At 35.1% G+C, this 22,858-nt stretch overlaps 1 protein-coding gene across 2 annotated transcripts in view; it reads right to left on the reverse strand.

Annotated features, from left to right (window-relative positions):
• Positions 1 to 1,274: 1,274 nt before the first annotated feature.
• The window catches only part of SOX30 (SRY-box transcription factor 30), a 36,731-nt gene continuing 15,147 nt past the window's right edge, over positions 1,275 to 22,858 (reverse strand). Inside the window, exon 5 of one of the 2 annotated variants that reach the window (XM_036914108.2) lies at positions 1,275 to 1,973. In XM_036914108.2, coding sequence (XP_036770003.2) covers positions 1,592 to 1,973 — 382 coding nt within the window. In that variant the 3' untranslated portion in view covers positions 1,275 to 1,591. The remainder of the gene's footprint in view (positions 1,974 to 22,858) is intronic. The other variant, XM_036914171.2, reaches the window with a different exon arrangement.

A 22,858-nucleotide genomic window follows, 5' to 3' on the forward strand; every position in this document is an offset into this window, starting at 1 on the left:
TAGTAACTAAGATGTTATTAAAACAAAATGGGGTAAAGTGAGTCAAACTGTCACGTATATTTTTCCTTCACGGTGTGGAAATCAAATGTGAAGACAACCGAATGTCATTTTAGTTGCAGTGTGAAGTTACATACCTGCTTTCCACCAAGAAATTCAAATTTTTCTCTTTAACCACATTGAAATGACATTACACAGAGTAATAAAGTACATAAATAATTAAAATAAAGTTTTTATTGGTAAAAGGAAATATTAAGTACAATTGAGTATTGTGTGGATGAAATGTATTACATTAACAACCTTGGCTTAATGAACAAACAGATTTAATACAATAAGCTGGAAGCTTAGAACAGGTTTCCATACACAGTTTTCATGCACTTTTAAGTAATAATATTTCAATTTACATATATTATACAGATCATTGAGGGAAAAGTATATTGGTTTGTGACTATTGCCAATCATCAGTTTATTTTGTGCCTCTTTTACCAAGATTGCAATTCTGGTGGTCCTGATCCTGTTCTAGTAGGTTCTCCCCATCCATTATCCGGTCACTTACTAAGAGGTCATACTATAAATAGGATTTTTTTCTCATTGTGACTTAAAGAAATTCCACGTGCTCTTACATGAACTCCATACTTTTAAAGACAGCAGCCTGTACCAAATCTAGAAGAGTTCTTCCATTTTGGAGAGTGCTTAAGCCACATGTACACATATGTAAAAAGTGTGGAAATGATATCGGAATATATGCACTAACATTTTTGTTGATACAGTTTTAAGTCTCATTTAAGTCTTTTGTTGTAAGTTTTAAGTCTCAATGGTATCTCATCTGTGCAATTCTAGATACCATTAATTAAAAATAAACATCTGCATGTGGTACGGACACCATCCTCATTTAAGTAGTACTCATTTTGCTTATTTCTATTCCCCAAACAGGAAACATCCAACAAGAACAATTTTATCTGTGTTTATTTAATTATGGCAAATGTAGAACAATGCAAACCAAATGGAAAAAGATGATGAAAATATTTAGGAACAGAAATGACTAATTTAGCTGAAGGAGATATCCAGGTGCCATTAAAATGCATCTGCAACTTGTAATCGATTTTTAGTGTAAATTTAGTAACTGAATCCCAATTCACTACTAAAACTTATCAAAGTGTTTTCAAACTGTTACATAAAAACTGACAATATCCATAAGTATTACATAAACACCAAACAAAAATCACATAAGAAAAAAATAATAAATGTATCAAGATGAAATAAAAATCACACTTGTCCTGACAGATATGAACTCCCTTTCCCTTCACATGTAATTGTAGGGATTTGTTATTCTCCACATAATGATAATATATGTTCGTGCACATTTCAGCCATAAAAATAAACTACTTCATTTATCTTAAATATTCCTACAATGAAACATCAGGACTCCAGTTTCACTAATCAAAATTTTATGAAGGTGTAAATTGCATTTGGTTTTGACACCTCAAATCATGGCTGAAAATTTAACAAAGCATTCTAGGCTTTTTTTTCTCACACCAACTGACCCAGATACATTTTAAGAAATGTTTATTTTCTGTGCATATTTGTTTTAAAATTATAGATTCCTGAGCACTTTTTCTTCTTCCTCCTCATCACTGTCAGTGACATTGACTTGCTGGATGCGAGAGGGAGTTGATGTGGGGGCTGTGAAGACGTTCTCAAAAGCTCCAACATCCAGCTGAGGCCTGAGATTTAAGTATTCTTCCCCACCATGGCTGTGACTGTTACAGTAAGAGGTCCCATCCACGCTCTCACAACTCCGAGAATCTTTCCTGTGTGGGCGATCACCTGAGTAGTCTGTAAGACCATACTCTCTCTCTAAAGTTGAAAACGCAACCTCATGTTTTTGGCGTCTGTCTTCATAAGAACCAAGGCATTCTGGCACTGAACTTGGAAAATTTCCATAGCCAAAGGGAGGCCGACTAAAAGGGCACATGCTGTGGCAGAAAGACAAAAAAGGAATTAGATCACACCTTCCCACATGTTGCCTTGCATACAGACTAATTGAGCTAGTTTAATTGCATCCTTTCTGGGGACTGGAAAGTTCCCAAGATAACTTTCTGCAACTGTTTTCATCTGCTCTTTTACTACTGTTTAGTCCCAGCATAAATGGCCAAGTAAGCTTGCAACTAGAATACTCACCAGCTTGACTATCTGTTATCTGCCTTGGGCTTCGTACCTTTTGACAGCCTTAATTTTAAAAAATTGCTTATCTGGGCCTTTCTTTTATGACGTCTTACATCATATGAGATTTGGAAAGACATGTTGTGCTGTCCTAAAACTTGACACTTGGTAAGCAGTACAAAATTGTTCTTACTAGCATTTGAAAGAAAGCTTATGAAGGGAAAATGTATAATTGGGTTGAAATCTAGTGCTCCTCCTTTTTAATTAACACTCAATAATATATTAAATTAGAAACACTCTTACTATTAGAAAGATTTAGAACTGATATTAAACCGTGGCTTTACAGAGAATAAACTGCTGGTTGCCATAGGTGAGGTTGCCATAGGGGGTGGGGAAATAAGTGAAAGGGATAAAGAGGTACAAACATGCAATTATAAAATAAGTAAGTCACAGGGGTGAAAAGTACAGCATAGGGAATGTAGTTGTTGATACTGTAATAACTTTGTATGATGATAGATAGTAATTACACTTATCTTGGTGAGCATTTCGCAATGCATATAATTGTTGAGTCACTATGTTGTATACCTGAAACTAATACAATTTGCATGTCAACTATACTTCTTTTTTTTTTAAAAAATTATAAAAACTGTGGTTTTATAAAGAGCTCCTCCAAAAAAATTTTGGAGGGCAGAAATGTGAACAAGTGAAAAGGTTATTTTGCTGTTTTACAAACTAATTTTTCTTAAAGCAAATCTAAAAATTCTGCCATTCAAACCCATTTGTCTTTTTTTTCTCTTTTAAGTATCATTCTCACTTTCAAAGAACAGAACAGGAATCACAGGAAAAGGTATATAGGAAAGTTCAATCAAAAGTTTCCTGGGCTCACGGACTCCACCTAGTGACATACACCCAATAACCACGCTCGGGCAAAACCCATGGCAAGCTGAGTCTTCACATTCACGCTCTCACACTTAGAAAATAAAAGGTTAACTTTGTTTCCTTCCCTTTAAAACACAGGCATGGAAGGCATACTAGACTAGAATCTCAAACTCTTTGAAAATACAAGGTATGTCCAGTGGTTTTGCTGTCCCATCTCCACATTTCCAAGTGCCTGAGGCCCTGCCCATGTTAAATTTCAGAAATATGAGGCAAAGTTTCTAAAATGTTTCAGGTTTCCATTCCTACTGCCACATCCTCATTCAGGAATTTTTAACTTAATACATATATCCTGAATGCAGTCTCCTTCCAGCTAGTATGACTTTGCTCCTGTAGCTCTTCCACCTTCACATCTCACCACCCAGGGAATTACAGATACTTCAAGGGGGTGCTCAAATCTACCTTCTCCACAAAGCCTTCACTTCAGCTAGAAATAGTTCACCCAACTCTTTTTTTCAGGATTCGATGTAGGCAAAATATTATGCAATGCTTAGTGTAGAATTTAATAATAAAAAAGATCTAAAATTTAGGTACATTCTACACATGTGCTAAAGCCTATAATACAAACATCAAATGGCTATACTGGTGTGGCAAAAACAAGTTAGTGTTAAATACAGAGAACAAAAAGATCAGTTAAGACAAGGATAATTCTAGAAGGTTGCATAGATGAAAATAACTATTAAATATCCCGGTATAGTCGGAAAAGCATCAATCAGAATTATCAGAATAATAATATTAGCCATGAGGCTGTCAAAGATAAGAAGCCCGAGGCAGATAACAGAGTCAACCTGGTGAGTATTCTAGTCCAAGCCAGGAGACAGAAAGAGAAGCTAGACTTCTCAGAATGTACTTCCTATTATGATTTTCACTTTGAAACCATGTAATATTTTACATAATAAAATAAAATTTAATATTTTAAAAGGTAATCCCTAAAAATTGAAAGCTAATGAAAACAACTGAAGTTTATATCAAGTTGCAACTGCCTTAATTACACAAAGAGAAATTATATCAACATAATTTAAATCTGATATTTTTATTATACTTTTGTAGTAAGATATGCCCTAAGGAGAAAAAGAATCACAAATATATATTAATCTGCACTCAGTACTTTTATTGTTTGTGATATTGCTGCTTTGAAACTATTGATATAATTGTTTTGAAACTATACTCTCTTGTGTATTATGTACATATGCACACATGTTTAGCAGAAAAACAGTAGGATAAAGCACATAAGTATGTCATTATCATTAGAAAACAAGATTTTTAGGGGAAAAAGGTACTAGCATATAAAATCAAAGAACTCTATTTGAAACTCTACAATATTACATTCATTTTGGAAATATCAATATAAATTTATGATTATTAAAGAAATACACATTTTCTCATATTTTATACTGAAAAGGCCACTCTGTTAATTCAGTATCCCTATTTCCCAAATTATGATTTCTAAATAACCACATTCAATGAAAGGAACTTGGACTTCTACTTAAAATGGCTGATTCCAAGTCTGGTATAAGTACAAGTTGGGCCTAAGACATATTGTTCCAGAGGACAAAAAAACTATCAAAGATTAAGGACACAGGAGCCAGCCTGTAGCCAACTGGATAAAGAAAGAAAGATAATTTGAGCATCAAAAGATATAATAAATAATGACTGCAATGTAATGAAACATCCCAAATGTATAAAAATCTACTTGTTCATAATGATATTCCCAAAACAAAACAAGACTTATGTGTTTATCAAGAGTTTATTCTGCCCTTCCTGTATTTCAGAGTGACCAAATAGTTGATGAGGGCACATTTTGCTTCATAAAAGAATTCCAACTAATGAATGAAGAACCATAAAACCAGAAAATCACCATTTTGCAATCCCATTGGTCTACAACAATCATGATAGCCACGAAAATCATTACACTGGTATTTCTTAGCCTTAACTGACCATTAGAATCACCTGGGGAAACTTTTAAAGATACTGTTGCCCAGATTCTATCCCCAAGTCCCCCTAAGATTCTGATTTGTTTAGTCTGAGCTCTTCAAGTGATGCTACTGTACAGCCAAGAACTGAGAAATACTGTTTTAGGTTAAGGGCTGAACTTACAGTCACAGACTGACAGTACCTGAACCTACAGATCATTTTTAACAACACTAATAGGAAAGACTTTATATATTTCTTGATGTGATACAATAAAAGTACACCACACTGCCTGTGAGGTATCACTGCCCTCCACCAAAAAAAAACTGAACCTGATCTAATCAAGTTGCATGATCTATCATTTTACAGGAAAAATTGGTGATAGAGTGACATGTAAACTATATCCAAGGATGTGATAAGCCAAATTCAGGATGTGGATAATTTCTTGTTTCTTCAATAAATACATGACATTTAAAAAAAAATAAAAGAAGATAGAGTACAATTGAAGCAAATAAGAGGTTTAAGAGACATAATCACATTTGATGTGCATACCTTGATTACATCCTGTTTAATACAAACCAATTGTGAAGATAGTTTTGAGACAATGAAGGAAAATGAAACAGACTGGTTCTTGGATGATCATAGGAATTAATAACTTTTCAGGTATAAAAACGGGAGGAGGTCAATTTTTCAAGTCCTTAACTACTAAATATACATACCGATGTATTTGCAAATGAAATTTTATGATGTCTGTCTGTGATACACTTTAAAATACTTAAGACACTTCCCTCAAAAAAGTAGGGGAGATAAATGAATCAAGAATAGCTAAAATATTAGTAAGGATTGAAGCTGGGTGATGGGTACATGGAGATTCATTACACCATTCTGTTTTGCGTATGAAAATTTCTATAACAAAATGGCAAATAAGACAAAAATAAATACCACTCATGGTTTCTCTCACTTAGTAATATGCATATAAAATTCCTTCATGTCTTTTCATGGCTTGATATAATAGCTCTGTTCTTTTTAACAGTGAATAATATTCCACTGTTTATATGTACCACAGTTCATTTACTACTCACCTACTAGAGCAGCATCTAAGTTTTGGCAATCATGAGCTGCTAGAAACATCCATGTGGTTTTTGTGTGGACACAGTTTCCAACTCATTTGAGTAAATATCAAGGCATGTGAATGCTGGACCATATGGTAAGAATATTTTTCATTTTATAACCACCAAACTGTCTTCCAAAGTGGTTGTACCATTTTGCATTCCCACCAGCAATAAAAATCTTTGCATATGCGTAATTGCCATCTGTATATGTTCTTTGGTGAGGTGTCCAAGTCTTTCATTCATTTTTAATCAGGTTGTTCATTTGGTTATTATTGAGTTTTAAGAGTTATTTGTGTATTTTTGAATAACAGTCCTTGTTCAGATACATCTTTGCAAATATATTCTCTAAGTCTGTGGCTTGTGTTCTCATTCTTTTGATACTACATTGTTTGATACTGCAGCTTTGTGTTAAGTTTGAAATCAGGAATTGTAAGTCCTCCAAATTTGTTCTCCTTTTTCAAGATTGTTTTAAAACTCTTCCACTTACAATTCTATATAAATATTAGGACCAGGTTTTCTACTTCTGCAAAGAAGCCATTTGTATTTTGAGAGGGATTGAATTTATTCTGTAAATCACTTTGTGAGGTATTGTCATCTTAACAATATTAAGTCTTCCAATGCATGAACACAGATTACTTTCCATTTATTTAAGTCTCCCTTAATTTCTTTCATCAATGTTTTTTAGTTTTCAGTTTACAAGTCTTGCACCTCCTTGATTAGATTTATTCCTAACTACTTGACTCTGTGTTATTGTAAATGGAATTGTTTTCTCAATTTTCTTTTTGGGTTGTTCATTGCTAGTTTATAGAAACACACATGATTTTTTGTATATTGATCTTAAACCCTGCAACTTTAATGACTTCATTCATTGTGCTAATAAATTTTTGTGGAGTCTTAAGGATTTTCTATATATAAGATTTTCCATATGTAAAACCGTGTGCAAATAGAGGTAATTTTGGATTTTGGATATATTTATTTTTCTTGCCTAATTTCCTTGGCTAGAACTTCTACTACAATGTTGAATAGCGTAGTGAAGGTGGATATCCTTGTCTCGTTCTCAGTCGTAAGGGGAAAGCTTTTGGTCCTTCATCATTGAGTATGATATTAACTGTGGGTTTTGATTAAATGCCTTTATCATTGAGAAAGTTCCTTCTATTCCTAGTTTGCCAAGTAAGTTTTAAAATCAGGAGTTGATTTTTATTATGAAAAGGTGTTGGATTTTTATCAAACACTTTTTCTGCATCAGTTGAGATGACAGGTGGTTTTGTTTCTTCATTCGATTGATGAAGTATATTACACCGATTGATTTTCAGATGTTGAAACATATTCACATTCGTAGCATAAACCCACTTGTTCTGGTGTATAATCCTTTTAATATGCTGTTGGATTCAGTATGCTAGTATTTTGTTGAGTATATTTTACATCTATGTTTATAAGATATATTGGTCCATAATTTTCCTTCTTGTGACATATTTTTGTCTGGCTTTGGCAACAGAGAAATGCTGGCCTTAGAAGTGTTCCCTCTCATATTTTTTGGTAGAGTTTGAGAAAGATTGATACTAATTCCTCATTAAATGTTTGGTAGAATTGCATTTAGTCTGGAGCTTTCCTTTGTTGGGAGATTTTTGATACTGATTCAGGTCTGTTCAGATTTTCTAGTTCTTCTGACTCAGCTTTGGTTATTAACCCGTGTGTCCTTTTTCTTTTTTTTGATTGACATGTTATTTAATGAAAAAACATACATTAACAATAACCTAGAACACACTGGAGGGAAAAATTAAGAGTTTAATTTTTCTTTTTACATGAGGAATCAGAGATATAGTACAATAGCATTAAAATCTCTAGATATAATTTGATCTGAAAAAGAGAGATGGGGGAAAAATCAAGGAACCAAAAAACTGAGCTGAGGTAACTATGAGCTATTTTCTCTTCATGATAAATACAAATGGGGTTAACTTTCCTGAATTTTTTTTTGAAGATTAAAAAAAAATTTTTATTATGGTATCACTAATATACAATCATATGACCAACACTGTGTTTACTAGATACTCCCATTATCAAGTCTGTAACACATACCCCATTACAGTCGCTGTCCATTAGCATAGTAAGATGCTACAGAGCCAATACTTGTCTTCTCTGTGCTATACTGCCTTCCCCATGCGCCCCCCTGCCCCCACATTATGTGTGCTGATTATAATGCCACTTAATCCCCTTATCCCTCCCTTCCCACCCACCCTCCCCAGTCCCATTCCCTTTGGTAACTGTTAGTCCATTCTTGGGTTCTGTGTGTCTGCTGCTGTTTTGTTCCTTCAGTTTTTGCTTTGTTGTTATACTCCACAGATGGGTGAAATCATTTGGTACTTGTCTTTCTTCACCTGGCTTATTTCACTGAGCATAATACCCTCTAGCTCCACCCATGTTGTTGCAAATTGTAGGATTTGTTTTCTTCTTATGGCTGAATAATATTTCATTTTGTATATGTACCACCCCTTCTTTATCCATTCATCTACTGATGGACACTTAGGTTGCTTCCATATCTTGGCTGTTGTAAATAGTGCTGCAATAAACATAGGGGTACATATGTCTTTTTGAATCTGGGATTCTGTATTCTTAGGGTAAATTCCTAGGAGTGGAATTCCTGGGTCAAATGGTATTTCTATTTTGACTTTTTTGAGGAACCTCCATATTGCTTTCCACAATGGTTGAACTAATTTACATTTCCACCAGCAGTGTAGGAGGGTTCCCCTTTCTCTGCATCCTCACCAGCATTTGCTGTTGTTTGTCTTTTGCATGTTGGCCATCCTAACTGGTCTGAGTTGGTATCTCATTGTGGTTTTAATTTGCATTTCTCTGATGATTACTGATGTGGAGCATCTTTTCATGTGCCTGTTGGCCATCTGAATTTCTTCTTTGGAGAACTGTCTGTTCAGATCCTCTGCCCATTTTTTAATCGTGTTATTTGCTTTTTAGTTGTTGAGGTGCATGAGCTCTTTATATATTTGGATGTCAACCCCTTATTGGTCATTTATGAATATATTCTCCTATACCATAGGATGCCTTTTTGTTCTAGCGATTGTGTCCTTTGCTGTACAGAAGCTTTTTAGTTTGATATGGTCCCACTTGTTCATTTTTGCTTTTGTTTCCCTTGCCCAGGGAGATATGTTCATGAAAAAGGTGCTCATGAGTATATTCAAGAGAGTTTTGCCTATGTTTTCTTCTAAGAGTTTTATGGTTTCATGACTTATATTCAGGTCTTTGATCCATTTTGAGTTTACTTTTGTGTATGGAGTTAGACAGTAATCCAGTTTCATTCTCTTACACGTAGCTGGCCAGTTTTGAGAGCACCAGCTGTTGAAGAGGCTGTGATTTTCCCATTGTATATCCATGACTCCTTTATCATATATTAGTTGACCATATGTGCCTGGGTTAATATCTGGACTCTCTATTCTCTTCCATTGGTCTATGGGTCTGTTCTTGTTCCAGTACCAAATTGTCTTAATTTCTGTGGCTTTGTAGTAGACCTTGAAGTTGGGGAGCATAATTCCCCCTGCTTTATTCTTCCTTCTAAGGATTGCTTTGGCTATTTGGGGTCTTTTGTGGTTCCATACGAATTTTAGAACTATTTGTTCCAGTTCGTTAGTCAGTATTTTGATAGGGACTGAATTGAATCTGTAGATTGCTTTAGGCAGAATAGCCTTTTTGACAATATTAATCCTTCCTACCCAAGAGCATGGGATGAATTTCCATTTATTAGTGTCCTCTTTAATTTCTCTCAAGAGTATCTTATAGTTTTCAGGGTATAGGTCTTTCACTTCTTTGGTTAGGCTTATTTCCAGGTATTGTATTCTTTTTTGATGCAATTGTGAATGGAATTGTTTTCCTGATTTCTCTTTCTGCTAGTTCATCATTAGTGTATAGGAAAGCAACAGATTTCTGTGTATTAATTTTGTATCCTGCAACATTGCTGAATTCAGATATTAGTTCTAGTAGTTTTGGAGTGGATTCTTTAGGGTTTTTTATGTACAATAAATAACATGTCATCTGCAAACAGTGACAGTTTGACTTCTTCCCTACCAATCTGGATGCCTTTTATTTCTTTGTGTTGTCTGATTGCCATGGCTAGGACCTCCAGTACTATGTTGAATAAAAGTGGGGAGAGTTGGCATCCTTGTCTTGTTACCGAACTTGAAGAAAAAGCTTTCAGCTTTTCGCTGTTAAGTATGATGTTTGCTGTGGGTTTGTCATATATGGCCTTTATTATGTTGAAGTACTTGCCCTCTATACCCATTTTGTTGAAGAGTTTTTATAATGAATATATGTTGAATTTTGTCAAATGCTTTTTCAGCATCTATGGAGATGATCATGTGATTTTTGTCCTTTTTATTGATTTAGTGGATGATGTTGAGGGATTTTCGAATGTTGTACCATCCTTCCATCCCTGGGATGAATCCCACTTGATCATGATGTATGATTCTCTTGAGGTATTTTTGAATTCAGTTTGCTGAATTTTTGAATTCAGTATTTTGTTGAGTATTTTTGCATCTATGTTCGTTCATCAGGGATATTGGTCTGTAATTTTCTTTTTTTGTGGTGTCTGCCTGGTTTTGGTATTACAGTGATGCTGGCCTTATAGAATGAATTTGGAAGTATTCCCTCCTCTTCTATTTTTTGGAAAACTTCAAAGAGAATGGGTATTACATCTTCTCTAAATGTCTGATAAAATTCAGTGGTGAAGCCATCTGGTCCAGGCATTTTGTTCTTGGGTCGTTTTTTGATTACTGATTCAATTTCATTGCTGATAGTTGGTCTCTACAGATTTTCTGTTTCTTTATGGGTCAGTCTTGGAAGGTTGTATTTTTCTAGAAAGTTGTGCATTTCTTCTAGGTTATCCAGTTTGTTAGCATATAATTTCTCATAGTATTCTCTAATAATTCTTTGTATTTCTGTGGTGTCTGTAGTGATTTTTCCTTTCTCATTTCTGGTTCTGTTTATGTGCAAAGATTCTCTTTTTTCTTGATAAGTCTGGCTAGGTTTATCTTATCTTTTTTTTTCTCAAAGAACCAGCTCTTAGTTTTATTAGTTTTTTTTATTGTTTTATTCTTCTCTATTTTATTTATTTCTTCTCTGATCTTTATTGTCCCTTCTTCTACTGACTTTGGGACTCATTTGTTGTTCTTTTTCCAGTTTCATTAATTGTGAATTTAGACTGTTCATTTAGGATTATTCTTCCTTCTTTAAGTAGTCCTGGATTGCTATATGCTTTCCTCTTAGAACTGTCTTTACTACATCCCACAGAAGTTGGGGTGTTGTGCTGTTGTTTTCCTTTGTCTCCATATATTGCTTGATCTCCATTTTAATTTGGTCATTGATCCATTGATTATTTAGGAGGATGTCATTAAGCCTCCATGTATTTGTGAGCCTTTTTGTTTTCTTCATAAAATTTATTTCTAATTTTACACCTTTGTGATCTAAGAAGTTGGCTGGTACAATTTCAATCTTTTTGAATTTGGTGAGGCTCTTTTTGTGGTCTAGTATTTGGTCTATTCTGGAGAATGTCCCATGGACACTTGAGAAGAATGTGTATCCTGCTGCTTTTGGATGGAGTGTTCTATAGATGTCTATTAGGTTCATCTGTTCTAATGTGTTGTTCAGTGCCTTTCTGTCCTTACTTATTTTCTGTCTGGTTGATCTGTCCTTTGGAGTGAGTGGTGTGTTGAAGGCTCCAAAAGTGAATGCATTGCATTCTATTTCCCTTTTTAATTCTTTTAGTATTTGTTTCATGTATGTCAGTGCGCCTGTGTTGGGTGCATAGATATTTATAATGGTTATATCCTCTTGTTGGACTGACCCCTTTATCATTATCTAATGTCCTTCTTTGTCTTTTGCAAGTTTTTTTGTCTTTAAGTGTATTTTGTTGGATACAAGTACTGTAACACCTTTTTTTTTCTCCCTATTGTTTGCATGAAATATCTTTTTCCATCTGTTCACTTGTAGTCTGTGTATGTCTTTGGGTTTGAGGTGAGTCTCTTGTAGGCAGCATATAGATGGGTCTTGCTTTTTTATCCAGTCTGTAACTCTGTCTTTTGATTGGTGCATTCAGTCAATTTACATTTAGGGTGATTATCGATAGATATGTACTTATTGCCATTGCTGGCTTTGGATTTGTGGCCACCAAATGTTCAAGGGCAGCTTCTTTACTATCTAACAGTCTAATTTAAGTCACTTACTATGCTATTATGAACACAGTCTTATGATTCTTTTCTCCCTTCTTTTTCTTCTTCCTCCATTCTTTATATTTTAGGTGTCATATTCTGTACTCTTTGTGTATCCCTTGACTGCCTTTGTAGTTAGCTGATTTAATTTTGCATTTGGTTGGTATTTAGTTGGTCTACTTCCTTTGCTGTGGCTTTTTTTTCTCTGACAACTATTTAGCCTTAGGCACACTTCCATATAGAGCAGAGATGGTTTGTGGGAGGTAAATTCCCTCCACTTTTACTTATCTGGGAATTGTTTAATCCCTTCCTCAAATTTAAATGATAATCTTGCTGGGTAGAGTGTTCTTGGTTCGAGGCCCTTCTGTTTCATTGCACTGAATATATCATGCCATTCCCTTCTGGCCTGTATGGTTTCTGCTGATAAGTCTGATGATAGCCTGATGGGTTTTCCTTTATAGGTGATCTTTTTTCTCCCTCTGGCTTCTTTTAATACTCTGTCCTTCTCTTTAATTTTTGCCATTTTAATTATTATATTTCTTGGTGTTTTCCTCCTTGGGTCCCTTATGTTGAGAGATCTGTGTACTTCCATGGTCTGAGAGATTATTTCCTTCCCCAGATTGGGGAAATTTTCAGGAATTATTTCTTCAAAGACACTTCCTATCCCATTTTCTCTCTCTTCTTCTGGCCACTATAATGCAAATATTGTTTCATTTGGATTGGTCACACAGTTCTCTTAATATTCTTTCATTCCTACAGCTCCTTTTTCCTTTCTCTGCCTCAGCTTCTCTGTATTCCTGTTCTCTGATTTCTATTCCATTAACAGTCTCCTCCACCTCATCTAATCTGCTTTTAAATCCCTCTATTGTTTCATTTCTGTTATCTCCCTCCTGAATTCATCCCTTAGCTCTTGAATATTTTTCTGTAGCTCCATCAGCATGCTTACGACTTTTACTTTGAATTCTTTTTCAGGAAGATTGTTGATTTCAGTCTCACCAAGCCCTCTTTCTGGTGTTTGATGGATTTGGGATTGAACAAGGATCTTCTGCCTTTTCATAGTCCTGGAGTCATGGGAGTGGGCATGGGCAAGTGGCACGGGTGTCTGCTGGGAGGACAAAGTCCCTTTCTGCTTGCCAGTCACCATGTCTGTCTTAGCTATCTGTGTCTCAGCTGTTAACTGCATGCACAGAGAAGCCTCTGTGTCTGAGCTGCTTAGCTGCAAGCAGGGAGAAGCCTCTGCATTAAGCTGTGTAGTTGCTGCAGGTGGGGCTGCCCTCTGGCTCGTCTGCAGCAATGGTGGGGACAGCTGGTTTGTGCACAGGTGTTGGTTCAGAGAAAGGAACAGCAGGCTGCTTAAGGAACAGGGGCCTTGGGACTGTGTTGCCAACCAGGGGGATAAGGTGCCTGAAGCTCCTGAAAGTTCCCAGCCTGCTGGCTGAGTGTGCCAAGACGATTTTTTCCACCTGTTCCTTCTCCTAAACCCTTGCCCCTTTGGCAGCCCTCTGATTGTTGAGAGGTCCCTTAAAGTGCCTGCTTTTCTTTTGTCCTAGGGCAGCCGATTGTGGGAACCTATTCGCAGTCTTAGTCTCAGATTTTGCTTTTTCAGCCCTTCTAATCTCCAGAGCACCATGCAATGTGGGTCTGTGCTCCTGGGGTAGATTTCTAGGGCTGGATATTTAGCAGTCCTTTGCTTCCACTCCCTCCCCGCTCTGATCCTTTTCCTCCTGCCATTGAGCTGGGGTGAGGGGAGTGCTCAGGTCCCACCAGGTTGCAGCTTGTTACCTTACCCTTTTCCATGAAATGTTGACTTCTCGCAGATGTAGACTGGTTGGTGTGCTGTTACTTCTGGTCACTCTTTTAGGAATAGTTGTATTTGCTGTATTTTCAAAATATGTGTGGTTTTGGGAGGAAATTTCTGCCACACTACTCATGCTGCCATCTTTCCCATCCCTCCATATGTGCTCATTTTTATCTAGGTTATCTAACTTGCTATTCATTGTATTATCCTATAGTTTTTATTTCTGTAAGATTGATAGTAATGTACTCAATTTCATATCTGATGTTAGTAATTTACATCTCTCTTTTTTCTTAGTCTTGGTACAAGTTTGTCAATTTTGTTGACCTTTTCAAAAAGCCAGCTTTTGTTGACTTTCTTTTCTTTAATTCATTTACCTCCCTGTTTTTCTATTATTTTATTTATTTCTACTACAATCTTTATTATTTCCTTTCTTCTGCCAGCTTAGGGTTTTGTTTGCTCTTCTTTTTCTAGTTACTTAAGGTGTAAAGTTAGATTGTTGATTTGAGATCTTTCTTTTTAAAATGTAGGCCATTGTGCCTATAAATTTCTCTATCAGCACTGCTTTCACTATAAAATCACTTATGTTTTGGTATGTTGTGTTTTAATTTTCATTTGTCTTGAAGTATTTTCTAATTTCCTTTGTGTTATATTTTTGACTCATTGGTTGTTTAAGAGTGTATTGCTTAATTTCCATGTATTTTTAAATTTTCCAATTTTCATTCCATTGTTGATTACTAGTTTCATTCTATTATGGTTGGAGAAGAAACTTTGTATTATTTAAATCTTTAAAAATTTTTTTGAGACTTGTTTTGTGGTCTAATATATGGTCTATCCTACAGAATATACCAGGTACACTTAAGAATCTATATTCTGTTGTTAGTTACAAAGCCACACATATATGGCCAATTAATTTACAAAGAGCCAAGATTATACAGTGGGGAAAGGATAGTCTCCTCAATAAGTGGTGCTGGGAAAACTAGGCAACCACATGCAAAAGAATGAAACTGGACCCCTACCTTATACCATACACAAAAATCAACTCAAGTGAATAAAAAATTTGAACATAAGACCTGAAACCATAGAACTCCTAGAAGAAAACAGAGGCAGTCAGCTCCTTGACATCAGTCTTCTTGGCAATGATTTTTTTTGGATTTGACACCAAAAGCAAAGACAACAAAAGTAAAGTGGACCACATCAAAATAACAAGCTTCTGCACAGCAAAGGAAACCATCAACAAAATGAAAATGCAGCCTACAAAATGGGAGAAAATATGTACAGGTCATATATCTATCAGATACATATCCAAAATATATAAAGAACTCATACAACTCAATAGCAAAAAAGTTAATCAATTAAAAAAAGAACAGAGGATCTGAATAGACATTTTCCCAATGAATACATACAGACGGGCCAACAGATACATGAAAATTGCTCAACATCACTCATCATTAGGGAAATGCACATCAAAACACAATGAGATATCATCTCACACATGTTGAAATGGCTATTATCAAAAAGACAAGAAATAAATTGCTGGTTAGGATGTGGTGAAAAAGGAAGCCTTGTGTGCTGTTGGTAGGAATATAAATTGATGCAGCCACCATCGAAAATAATATGGAGGTTCCTCAAAAAATTAAAACTAGAACAACCATATGATTCACAAATTCCACTTCTGGTATTTATCCAAAGAAAAGAAATTCATTTACTTGAAAGAATATTTACACTACTATGCTTGTCACAACATTATTTACAATAGCCAATATATGGAAGTGACCTAAGTGTCCATCAATAGATTGAATGTATAAAGAAGATGTGGCATATATATACTCAGCCATAAAAAAAGAATGAAATCTTGTGATGTATGACAACATGGATGGACCTAGAGGGTAATATGCTAAGTGAAATAAGATGGAATCAAAAAATACCATATGATTTCATTTATATGTGGAGTCTAGTGAACAAAACAAATAAACAAAACAGAAATAGACTCATAAACACAGAAAACAAACTGGTGGTTGCCATAAAGAAGCAGGTAAAAGGATGGGCAAAAAAGGTGAAGGAGATAGAGAGGTACAAACTTCTCATTGTAAAGTAAATTAGTCATGGGATGAAAGTACAGCATAGGGAATATAGTCAATAATATTGTAATATCTTTATATATTGATGGATAATAACTACATTTCTCATGGTGAGCATTTAGTAATGTATATAATTGTTGAATCATTATGTTCCACACTTAAAACTAATATTATATTGAAATATCAACTATATATAAAAAATTTTAATGTGATATATACATACATATATGTGTGTATATATATATATATATATGTAAACACAATGGTATATTTGACCATAAAAAAGGAAGAAATCCTGCAACAACAAGGATGGACCTTGAGGACATTATGCTAAGTGAAGTAAGTCAGAGAAAGACAATTATTGTATGGTCTCATTATATGTGAAACTTTAAAAAAAAAATGAGCTCATAGATACAGAGAACAGGTTAGTGGCTGCCAAAGGCAGGGGGTGGGAGGTGGCAAAATGAGTGAAAGTAGTTAAAAGTTATAAACTTCCATTTATAAGACAAATCAATCCTGGGAACAGAAGGTACAACATAGCAACTACAGTTAATAATGCTGTATTATATACTTGAAAGTTACTAAGGAATTATATACTTGAAAGCTGCTAAGACTAAATCTTAAAAGTTCTCAGCACAAGAAAGAAAAATTTATGTTGTACAGCAGAAATCAGTATAATTGTATGTCAAATGTATCTCAATAAATAATCTTCAACTATTATTGTAGAACCTTTTCTCTACAATTATTAGTTTTTGCTTCATAAATTTTGGGGCCCTATTGTTACATACTAAATATATATGATTATAACTGCTGTATCTTCTTAATGCAGTGACTTTTATCAATATGTAATGCCCTTGTCTCTTGTTAACACTTTTTGACACTAAGTTTATTTTGTCTAAATTATTTAGCCTCCCCAGCTCTCTTCCGATACTATTTGCATGGAATGTCTTTTTCAATTTTTTTACTTTCAACCTATTTGTGTCTTTGGATTTTAATGGAGTCTTTTGCAGCTAGGATATATTTTGATTATATCTCTGCCCTTTAATTAGAAAGTTTAATCCACTTAGATTTAAAGTGATTAGACTGATAAGAAAGGACTTACTCTGCAACTTTGCTATTTGTTTTTCATATATGTCATATTTTTTATTCCTCAGTCCCTCCATTACTGCCTTCTTTGGTGTTCAATGGATTTTTCTAGTGTACTATTTTGATTCCCTTATTTCCTTTTCATATATATATTTTTTTATGTCCTTTGACTTTTTTATTAAGGTATCATTGATGTACAATCTTATGCTCAGGTTTCACACTCTTCATATATCTTTAAGTTATTTTCTTAAATGGTTACATGGGGATTACAATTGATATACTAAATTTATAACTATCTAGTTTGAATTGATATTAACTTACCTTCATTAGCCTATGAAAACTCTGCTTGAATACAATGCCACCCCCACTGTATATTGGTATTTTTATTATTCACATATTTATACATTTTATAACATAAATGTTTTATGCATTCACTTTTTATAGTAAAAAGGAGAAGTTACTAAGCAAAATTATAGTACTGGCTTTTATATTTACCTATGTAGTAATTGTTACTAGTGTTCTCTGACTTTGAGTTACTGTCTTTTTGATCTCAGTCTGCAGTAGTCCCTTTACCATTTTTTGTAGGTCTACTTGTAATGAATTACTTCAACTTTTGTTTATCTGGGGATGTCTTAATTTCTCCATTTTTGGAGGATAATCTTGTCAGTTATATAATTCTTGGTTGATGCTTTTGTAGCGCCAGAGTGTTTCAACTCTGAGCAAGTTCACTCTGGATTCAGTGAGACTGAATAATGGCAATAGAACACTGGGGGTAAAAGGTCTTATACCAAGTTTTGTTCTCATGGTTGAGTGTAGAATCAAGTTTGCATGCAGCAAGTCTGCAATCCATCTCTGCCTCCACCAGCCACGCAGAGCCCTGGGTGGAGGTCTTCATACAGCAACACAGACAACAATGGCCCATTGCCTACACTTGAGTAAGCATGTGCTCGTGTTGTAGGCTAATTTTATCATTGCATTTGCACAGTGGGCAAGTAGATAAGAGTCAAGTGAGCATTCGAGCCATTGGAACTTCCATTTTTCCTGCAACTTTCATTCTTTCAGCACTGTTTTCCCACTGTCTTCTGCCCTCCATGGTTTCTGGTAAGAAACTGCCAGTTAACCTTATTGACAATCTCCTGCATGAGTCACTTACCTCTTGCTACTCTCAAGATTCTTTTATTTTGGCTTTTAGCAGTTTAATTAAAATGTATCTTTGTGGATTTCTTTGAATTTGTCCTACATGATGTTCATCGAGCTTCTTGGATTCAGAGCTTTCTTCAAATTTGGGTAGTTTTTGGCCATTATTTCTTTAAATATTCTTTCTCTCCCTTCCTTTTTTTTTTCCTTTGACTCTTATGATATTTATATTGGTACACTTGATGGTGTCCCACAGATTCCTTAGGCTCTGTTCACTTTTCATTCTTTTTTTGTTCTGCTCCTCAAACTAGGTAATTCCAGATCTATCTTCAGATTTACTGATTCTTCTGCCTACTGAAATCTGTTGCTGGATTCCATAATCCAGGTTTATTTCTTCCTTTACAATGTGGATACCCTTTCTTTTTCATGTCTCATTATCCTGAATCAAACCTCCAATAAAATGTTGAATAGAAGTGGCTAAAATGGACATTCTTGTCTTGTTCCTGATCGTAAGTGAATATTCAGTTCTTCAACTTTCATTATTAAATGTGATGTTATTTGTGGGTTTTTGTAGATGCCCTTTATCAAGCTGAGGAAGTTTCCTTATGTTCCTAGTTTCCTTACATTCATATTCAACATGAATAAGTGCCAAGGTTTGTCAAATGCATTTTCTGTCTATTGAGATGAATATGTGGTCCCTTATTCTATTGATATGGTATATTACATTACCTGGTTTTCAGATGTTAAAAAAACTTACATTCCTGGAATAAATCCAACTTGGTTATGGTATATAATCCTTTGAGTATGCTGCTGGATTCAGTTTGCTAGTATTTTGCTGAGGATTTTTACATCTGTATTCACAACAGTTATTTGGCCTATAGTTTTTCCTTCTTATGTTGTCTTTGTCTAGTTTTTGTATCAGGGAAATACTGGCCTCGTAGAATGAGGCCTTCCTCTTCTATTTTTTGGAAGTTTGACTTAAAGTGTGTTTCCTATGGACAGCATATAGTTAGATCTCAGTTTTTATCCAATTTATATCTGCCTTTTGATTATTTAATCTATTCATATTTAATGTTGTTATTGATATAGTTGGATTTTTGTCTACCATTTTATTTTTTGTTTTCTATGTGTCTCATGTTTTCCTGTTGGCCTTCTAGTCCTTTTTTTTTTTTTTAGGAGAGCAAGGGCAGAGGCTTTTATTTAGAAATAAAGTGAGAGGAAAGAGCTCCTGGCTCACACCAGGAGGGGACAAGAGAACCCCCTTCTAGTCCTTTTCTCCTGCTTTTTTTTGCATGAAGTGAATATTTTCTAGTGTAACTTTTTAGCTCCTTTAACAATTTTTCACTTATTGTTGTTTTTTGTAGTGGTCACTCTAGGGCTAACCATATACGTCTTACCTTAATGGAATCAACTTCATTTTTATACTAATGTAATTTTGTAAGATATAGAAATGTTGCTTCTACATAGTGCTATTTCCTTTTTTTTTGGTACTAACATTATTAAACAAATTACAGCTATATGTTACAAAACCAACAACATATTGGTATGATTATTACTATATAAAATTTTCTGTCTATTAAATAAGCTGAGAAGAGAAAAGAGAGCAAGTATGTATTTATGAGGTTTGTTATATTGACCTTCTTATTTACCATTTCTGGCTCTCTTCCTTTGTCCTAGTGGTTTCAAGTCACCATCTGGGATCACTTCCTTACTCCAAACAATTTTGCTTCCACCTGTGTCCTAGTGCTTTTGGCAAATATATTACATTTCTGTATTTGATAGATCCCCCAAACAACTATTTAAATATTGTTTCACATAATTTTTTTTTATTAAGGTATCATTGATATACACTCACGAGGGTTTCACAAGAATGTACAATTGGTTTTTAAGTCAGTCAAAGAAAGGAGAAGAAGATTAACTTGCACCGTCTTTTATAAATAGATGTTAACCTTTGGTTTTAGTTTGTTCGGATTCCAACTACCATTAGGGATCACTTACTTCTAACCTGAAGAACTTTCTTTAGTGTTTCTCATAATGCAAGTATGCAGCAAGCTCAGTTTTGGATTACCTGAGAATGTCTATTTTACCTTCACTTTTGAAATGGTTTTTTTTCCAGCACTGTAAATATACATTGTAACCTCCACTGTTTCTGATGAAAAGTAGCTGCTAATTTTATTGGGGTTTCCTTGTATATAAGCAGACTATTTTTTATGTTTTAGGCTTTCAAGATTTTCTCTTTGGCTTTGGAACTCAGTATTTTACTATATGTGTATGGCTGTGGATCTCTGCATTTATCCTACTTAGAATTTATTGAGCTCTTTAGATGGGTAATGGTTTTCATCAAATTTGGGAGGTTTTCAGCTATTGTTTCTTCAAATATTGTTTTCTTTTCCTTTTTCTCTCTTCTCTCCTTCTGACACTCCTATTATATGTACATTGGTTCACTTACTGGTGGCTCTGTTCTTACTGTTCATTTTTCTTCCTTCTTTTTGCTCTGTGTTCTTCAGATTGTATAATCACTATTTTCAAGTTTTCTGAATCATTCTTGTGTCAGTTCAGTTTTACTGGTGAGCCCCCATTTTGGTCATTTTACCTTTCAACTCCAGAATTTCTACTTGGTTCTTTTTATAATTTCCATGCCCTTATTGATAGTCCCTTTTTGAGAAGATACCATCATTTCCTCTACTGCTTTAAGAATTGTTTCCTTTAGTTGTCTGCATGTATTTTTAATGGCTCTGAAGTCTTTGTCAAATCTGACCTCTTGGGCCCTCCCACAGGTAGTTTCTGCTGCCTATTTTTTCCCCCATGTACAGGTTATGCTTTCCTGTTTTGTGCATCTCTAATTTTTTTGAAAACTGAACATCTTAGATGACATATTATAGGAACTGTAGATACTGATTCCCTTCTACTTCTCCAGGGCTAGCTTTCATTGCTGTTAGCTTGTTTCTTTAGTGACCTAACTAGACTATATTAGTGGTCTATTTCCTCTGCAGTGTGAATCAACTTTGAGTGTCACTCCTTACAGGGCACAGACTTGGACATGAATACAATCACCCTGGGATGACACTGGATTTAGCAGGACTCCTTTCCCTTATTTTTCTGTTGAGCTGACTGTCTCATTTGCTATCACCCCTAGCTGTTAGACTCCACTAACTGCTAATTGCTCTATTGTCTTCTACAGTGCACTAGGGCAGAGATTGCTCCATACTCTGATTCAGTTAAATTCAAACCTGGGTAATTTTTGAGGAGTTTTTGAGGTTTATTTTGACTGCAGGAGTGCCCTTCTAAGCTGCCTGTCTCCCTAGTTCTCTCTGGTGTACTAGCTGGCCTGTGGTTAGCTTGTTGCTCTTAATTAAGAAGAGCCTCCTCTTATTTATTTACCACCAAAACTTCAGTTTTCCAGAGAGTCCTTAGGCTTGAAGCTCCCCCACACTGTTTCAAATAAAGTCAGGCTCCTTTGGGGAGAGCTTTTGAGCTCTTTGTTCTTATAGACTGACTCTTCCCCTATGCAAAATCTCTAGTCTTCTTGGCTTGCCTCTACCAGCATAAAACGTCTCTCCTATACATGACCTGGGGCAAGCATGCTCAGGGTTACAGAATTCTTTGTCATCTTGAGGCCTGAGCTACTGTCTTATGAGTAATGTCTGGGTGAACAAAAGGAGCCCTCAACTTTTTGATCACACCCACTATCAATTTAGCCTCTTTAACTCAGAGCTGGAGCAGATAAAAAATGCTGCACTCCCTGTAAGATATTATATCCCTTGGTTAGGAACTGAGGGGAGAGAGAACTGTTCTTCGCTACACCCACACTGAGTGGTGCTTTCACCAAGCTGAACTTAGGATAGAAGTAGGGGATGGTATGTGTCATAGCTCAAGTGCCAGACTCCTGCTGTTTTTATCAAGTTTTAGGATATTTTCTTGTGTAAATATTTCTTTACTTGCTGTATTCCTGTTGGATACTTCCCAGATAATTGAAATGGTTGATTTAAAAATAATAGTTTTCACTAGTTATGCTTGTTTCCTGGAAAGCAGGTGCATGGAGCTCCTCATGTTGCCATCCCAGAAATGGAACTACCTCTCAATTATCTTTTTAATTATATTGTTTCTAATAATATTCTTGAGCTTTGTTCTGGATGCAGTTAGGTTACTTTAAGAAAGTATAATCATTTCAGATCTTGATTTTAAGATTTTTTAGATGGGATCATAGCAACATTTAGTATAGAGTTAGCTGAGGCAAGACCCTCGAAACTCAATATCCCATCAAGGTTTTCGGGTCTGGTTGGTGAGAACAGGCACTATTCCCAGTGGCCTGTGAGCACCAGGAACTGTATGTACTCTCTGATCTTCATGAAGTTCTTCTATCAGCCCTGGGTAGTTTTCTTCATAAGCATACACTGGTTGGTATTCGACTCAATACTCAAGAGAGAA

This window comes from Manis pentadactyla, chromosome 2 (genome assembly GCF_030020395.1).
Source record: "Manis pentadactyla isolate mManPen7 chromosome 2, mManPen7.hap1, whole genome shotgun sequence".
In the NCBI taxonomy this organism is placed as follows: domain Eukaryota; kingdom Metazoa; phylum Chordata; class Mammalia; order Pholidota; family Manidae; genus Manis; species Manis pentadactyla.